The sequence below is a fragment of the Aspergillus melleus genome (assembly GCF_016097325.1).
Source record: "Aspergillus melleus strain CBS 546.65 chromosome Unknown contig4, whole genome shotgun sequence".
NCBI classification, from domain to species: Eukaryota; Fungi; Ascomycota; class Eurotiomycetes; order Eurotiales; family Aspergillaceae; genus Aspergillus; species Aspergillus melleus.
In genome coordinates this window covers 2,568,122-2,573,876 of record NW_025763373.1, presented here as the reverse complement: position 1 = coordinate 2,573,876, position 5,755 = coordinate 2,568,122, and the positions used below count along the sequence as shown (strand labels likewise).

Below are 5,755 nucleotides of genomic sequence, written 5' to 3'. Positions count from 1 at the left end.
GGATACACGTATTACTTGTTTGTAACATTTATGCAACACTTATGCGAACGATTGCCTTTTCCTTACTCTTGCTAGGACAGTTTTTGCCCTTTCTTTCTCCCTTGCTTGTGTTCAGTAGTGCGATTGCCGGCAACGAGGAAAATTAGGTATATAATCGATCCTCCACCCACAGAAGCCATGATTTCTTCAGTAATTTGAGTGTAGCATCGATCACAATTATTTTCAACAACGCCACAGTACATCATCCCTTAGCCAACATGGGATCTATCAGTCAATATTCCGTTTTTAGCGACGAAGCTCTTCAATCTCACCTGAGCCTTTTGGAGCCAGCCACAACAGGTCAGGGGAGCACCGAAAGCTCTCTCGCACCCCTGGTAACAAGCTGTGCTTTTGTGCAGAATCATCCAGATGAGACGCCTAGTATCACCCAATTCGGACTGCTGGCAGGGGTTCACAGTGACATTCCCAATCGCCTCGCCACCATTCCCGCCAACGATTGTCGTCTTTTTTTCAATGTCAGCCCTCCATCGAGCACGTTCATTTGTGGCTCTCAGGGCTCGGGTAAAAGTCACACCCTATCCTGCATGCTGGAGAACTGCTTGATACCTTCGATAGCTGGACATCTCCCCAGTCCGCTTACCGGAGTGGTGTTTCACTACGATACATTTATCAGCGATAGTATGGGGTCACCTTGTGAGGCAGCCTTTCTGTCCACGCATCCCCAAATTAACGTGCGAGTTCTATGCGCCCCTACAAACATCCATACTATCCGGGTGAGATTTACTAAGATATGTATCACATCTTCGATGTGTGCTAACTCACTAAGCAGGGCACGTATTCCAGATTCAACATATCGGTCGAACCGTTGCGTATTGACCAGGAAAGTCTCAACACAAAGCGGATGCTGGAGCTTATGGCTGTTGGGCAGGATGATGGACCAATGCCGCTGTATATGCATACCGTTAAACGCATACTACGTGATATGCGCATGATTCAACAGGAGTCCGGGGCCGGATTTGATTACCAAACGTTCAAACGGAGCCTTCTTTCTTCTAATCTAACACCCTCTCAATTAGATCCCCTCAGTCAGCGGCTTGAGACACTTGAGAGTTTTATGCCTCCTAGCCAATCAGCGAATACCGGCAAAAAGGGGAAAAAGGCTCATCAGAGGGGCTCGGACTGGACATCAAAGGTCAGTTGAACGCTTTATCATGAGGCCACAATATACTAATCCCGGAATCAGGCGCGTCAATTGACAATTGTCGATCTCTCGTGTCCCTGTATATCGCCTGATACAGCATGTTCTTTATTCAATATTTGCCTTGGCCTGTTTCTTGAGCAGGAAGCAAGAGTCGGAAGGGTGGTGGCCTTGGACGAGGCTCATAAGGTTTGAATTCCCTGCAAATCTTTAAATTCACCCGAAGATCTCACATATCATTTAAGTACATGAACAACTCCATTGAAGCCCGTGGATTTACAGACACACTTTTGTCCGCAGTACGACTTCAACGGCACCTTGGAGTTCGTATGATAATCTCAACGCAAGAACCGACGATTTCTACATCTTTGCTAAATCTTTGCTCGGTAACTATTGTGCACCGTTTCACATCGCCAGAATGGTTGCGATCCCTGCAAAAGCATTTAGCTGGAGCAGCGCAAGGTCCGTCTACTGCACAGACAGAATTGAAAGCTGATGGGATATCTGCAAAGACGTCCTCTCTTTTCAATGAGATTGTCGGACTCTCCGTAGGAGAGGCTCTTGTATTTGCACCAAGTGCCATTATTGGGGCTACAGTGCAGGGCCATGGTCGACTGGATTTCATTCGCTTGGGGCATGGCAACTTGCTTGTTAAAATTCGGCAAAGGTTAACCTCGGACGGCGGTAGAAGCGTTATGTCTCTGTAGCCTGTCGTTACAGGCACGGCTCTATCGGATCACTTTTGTCGGCCCTATAGCTGCCGTTCCTGTGTTTTCCTTTGTGTTGTTTGAGGAAATGGGTTTACTTCCCTTCATTCATTCTCCGCACGTCAATTAGACACAGTATATGGGACAACAATGGCTACTCACATTTAGAGCTCTCGGACCGTGTGTCGCACTCTACATCATGTCGATTCGTTGAGATTAATGCTACAAAGACCTTTGTTCCTTCTCGAAATTAAAGCCCTCTGCAAAGCAAAACGTACGACAAGCCGTAGCATCTTTCTCCTTATCCCTTGTGTCGCACCTGCTGGTTTATTTCAGCGTACCAGTTAAATAACACACTGAACAGTGTTCTAGTTGGGGACAGATTCAGGTGGCGGCATTGCACACGATTGTTTTATGTTGCATCTAAAGAACCCATACTATCGTCCTGTCGCATATCCAGCGCGTCATATACTTGCATTCCGGTAGGTACTGTCTTAAGCTGTAAATCAAGATCCGCTATTTAATGTTCGCGTTCCTGCCAATAGAGCAATAACACTAGACCGATTCTGGAAATCCGCTATACTCTCCGGACAACGTGAGGCTGCCAACCACTCTGTGCATATACTATGATGGTGTTATAAACGATCTTCCGCCAAATTCACTCCAACTGGAAGGGCATAAATCACCGAACATCCACACAAGTGTCAATAAATTGGTAATAGAGGTTGCTGCCCGCCCCTCTCTAATGCCATTCCTTGGCTTGTCCCTTTCAAGGCCCACTGCACTGCGTTAGCGCTGACAGATGACTATTCGTGGCCGAAAGATAACTAGATGCGTAGATTGCTATCACATGCTCAATGTCAGTATCTCATAAGACGCAGGCCACAACGGGGTCAAGAAGACATTTCTACTTTCATATTTCGACGATCACCACCTACCTAAGTAACCTCACAAACGTACATGCTTTGAAGTGATTCGAGCCATGCAGGTTGCCGCTGTCGGAGTTCGCCTTGCTCAGCCTTTAAAGCACAGCAAGGTGTACAGGTACAAAGTGAGGGGTAATACCAGTACCTCCCTGGCTTTCACTGAGGGGTAACTGGCTACCAGGCAGCGGTGCCCACCTACGCCACCCGCGCAATTGCGATAAAGCGAGGCCGGCTGAACCAATCTGTAACAAGGGCATGACGTGGCGACGTGACACAATTGCAATAAACCCAGTTGCTGACTGCCAATACCATCAGCACTGTAAAAAGGTATTTATATTGCAAGGAAATCATCACCATCATCGCAATCTTGATCTTCCTTTTTCCCTCGCCGACCTTTTGCCATCTACCGAATTAGTTCTGTTCTGATCTCTCGGTCGCCCGCTCTGTTGCGTCGAACAAATTCACTTATCTTCCACCCAAAAAAATGGCCTTCCGAAGGAGAGCTCATCACTCATTTCGGGGAAGAAATAAAGGTGAGTGGATAGAGGGCAAGGGTGGGAGGTCACCAGTTCCTCCGATTCCAACCCCACCGCTGGGTGAGGTCCTTGCAACAATCGAACATCATGAACTTGAAGATTGCACAACTCAATCTTATGACCCTGTCCAAATTAGCAATATGCAGTATTTGACTTCCTATAACTGGGTCAGTGGAGAACACGAGATCATCGTTCCAGGTGAATGACCCTCGCCAGAAACCCGAATACTCTCCTTAACTCAATGTCTTCCGTCAGGTGAACCCCCAGCATGGACGCCACTTTCTGAACCAACTCAGTTGCGTGAGGACTCCGGTGTCTACTTTCGTGATTTAAACTCGGCACGGCATCCCACATATCCGTTAGAGCCGATGGTTCGAGCCGTACTGATAGACAACCGGGATTTTTGTGTCGAGGATTTGGATGTTGTGGGTTGTGGAAGCACACTGGGAAATCTGCTGAGGTTCGCGTGCGGCAAGGGACCCGCATTTAGAATGCTTATCGAGGTCATTGGGGACACAGTCTTCTTCAGCAGAAGGGAAAATTCACCCACCGAAACCATCCAGAATGTCCGAGGGTTTGGACACACTTTTCCAGAGGCATACACAACGTGGGGTGAAAACATTCGGAATTCAGAGTCTCATCAACGTCTTATCACCTTTGACTTTGCCAACATGAAATGCTTAGTACGGTTTGAATCTGACGGTTACCTTCCTGACTTAATCCCAGAGCATTTGAAGATCCAGAAGGACCCTATCTCCAACAAAGATTATGTGGGCCCTGAAGACATCTTGTCATCTATGCAAGCAGCTACGATATCGACCGTTCACTCAGCCATCCCTGAACAGGAACCAAGTCCACTCAGAATCCTCAAGAGGGGTCGCTATATTCCACAATGTGCAATATTTGACCTGAAAACACGTTCAGCTAGAAAAGCCGACTTCGACACCCTTTCAGAACAGATGGGCCGGTTATGGATCAGACAGATTCCTAACTTTGTGCTCGCTTACCACAGGTCCGGGAAGTTCGATGATATCCGAGTTCAGGACGTGCGACAGGAAATCAAACAGTGGGAGCAATCTCAACAGCCGGATTTACGGCGATTTGCCTCTTTACTGCAGATGATTATATCCTTCGCCCGGAGCACGGAGGATCGAAAACTTGAACTTGAGCATGGTGAGGATGAGAAATTTCTCAATCTGCGAATTCCCGGTGGAGTTGCTCGCAGTGCATTGCCGCCAGATTTGGCAGAAAACTGGAATGCACGTTTTAGCTCCGGTCTAGGTTCCTAGTTCACGTTTGGAATACCAATTTGCCAGATGCTCGCCACGCCTTCTCCTCGTAAAGTTGTTGCCTAAGGCTAAAAGGCGTGTGAATGTATTGACACGAAACGACTTGTAGCCCGAAGACCACGTGACTTTTGACCGGACTCCTATAGATATAAAGGCTAGAGTAGTGTCATAAGCAACAAATTAAGGACAGTGTCTAAGGACCGCTTACAAATTTTGGACGATGGTTGAATGCGTTGGTACAGTTTTAAACTGCATGATCTCCTACGATGCTACCCCTTTCTTGCTCTCCACCACCACGGCACATTATGTTTCTGGATGACAGATTATAAACGTTTTTTCTTTCCAGGGCCATGTGAGTCGGTCAAGGCTCGAGTACATAGGAAGTTCCAAGCCATTGTCTGATTCTGGCGTACTGGTATGGGTGAGTATGTTGTAATCATCCCCGTCCGTGTTCTCGATGGCGTCTAAAACATAATTACTTGGATACACATGTGCTTTAAACATGCATTTAAGCTCCTGGGGACATTAAAACTGACAGTTATGGTAGAATCAGATTTGAGCTAACGGAACTCTCTGCTCGAGATTGCAGGTTTCCTAGTTTTTGTATAGGCGTATACGCAAGTGAAAACTGAGGATCAGTCAGTTTCTGTTTTGTGGTATTGACTAATACATGTTGCGGCAGGGACGTAGGTTTTTGCTGTTATTACTGCCATACTGACTTAGAGTAGAAGCCAGTCTCATATCACCAAAATATAAGCCCGAAGAAATGAAGATCATAATGGCGAGTTGTTTAAGGTGTGTTACCATTTGAGTACCCTTTAGAGAATCGTGGGGCACGGAAGGTGTCTCAGACACAATACGAGCTGTAGGCTTTACCAATCAAAGGGGAACTAATTATTATAATCTCCCATAGTCCTTGGAGCAACCCAAACGTTTTTTGCTTCCCTATATATCTTCCTATCCTACTCTTTACCAGGGACTTGGACGACGAAGATTTGGCTCTGGCAGTGCAGCTTGCGGAAATAGAAATTTATCATGACAACGATAAGGGAAAGTACCGCTCTGACGCGCCTCCTGACTATGAAAATGCCATTCTAGT

The 5,755-nt window shown here is 46.7% G+C and overlaps 1 protein-coding gene across 1 annotated transcript; it reads left to right on the top strand.

The window, feature by feature from the left end:
• Positions 1–3,507: 3,507 nt before the first annotated feature.
• Positions 3,508–4,656, top strand: LDX57_007749 (uncharacterized protein; the record flags this gene model as incomplete). The annotated part of the gene is made up of 2 exons (XM_046089466.1): positions 3,508–3,565; positions 3,623–4,656. The coding sequence occupies 2 exons, from the start codon at positions 3,508–3,510 to the stop codon at positions 4,654–4,656; spliced, it is 1,092 nt and encodes a 363-aa protein (XP_045945437.1).
• Positions 4,657–5,755: the final 1,099 nt, after the last annotated feature.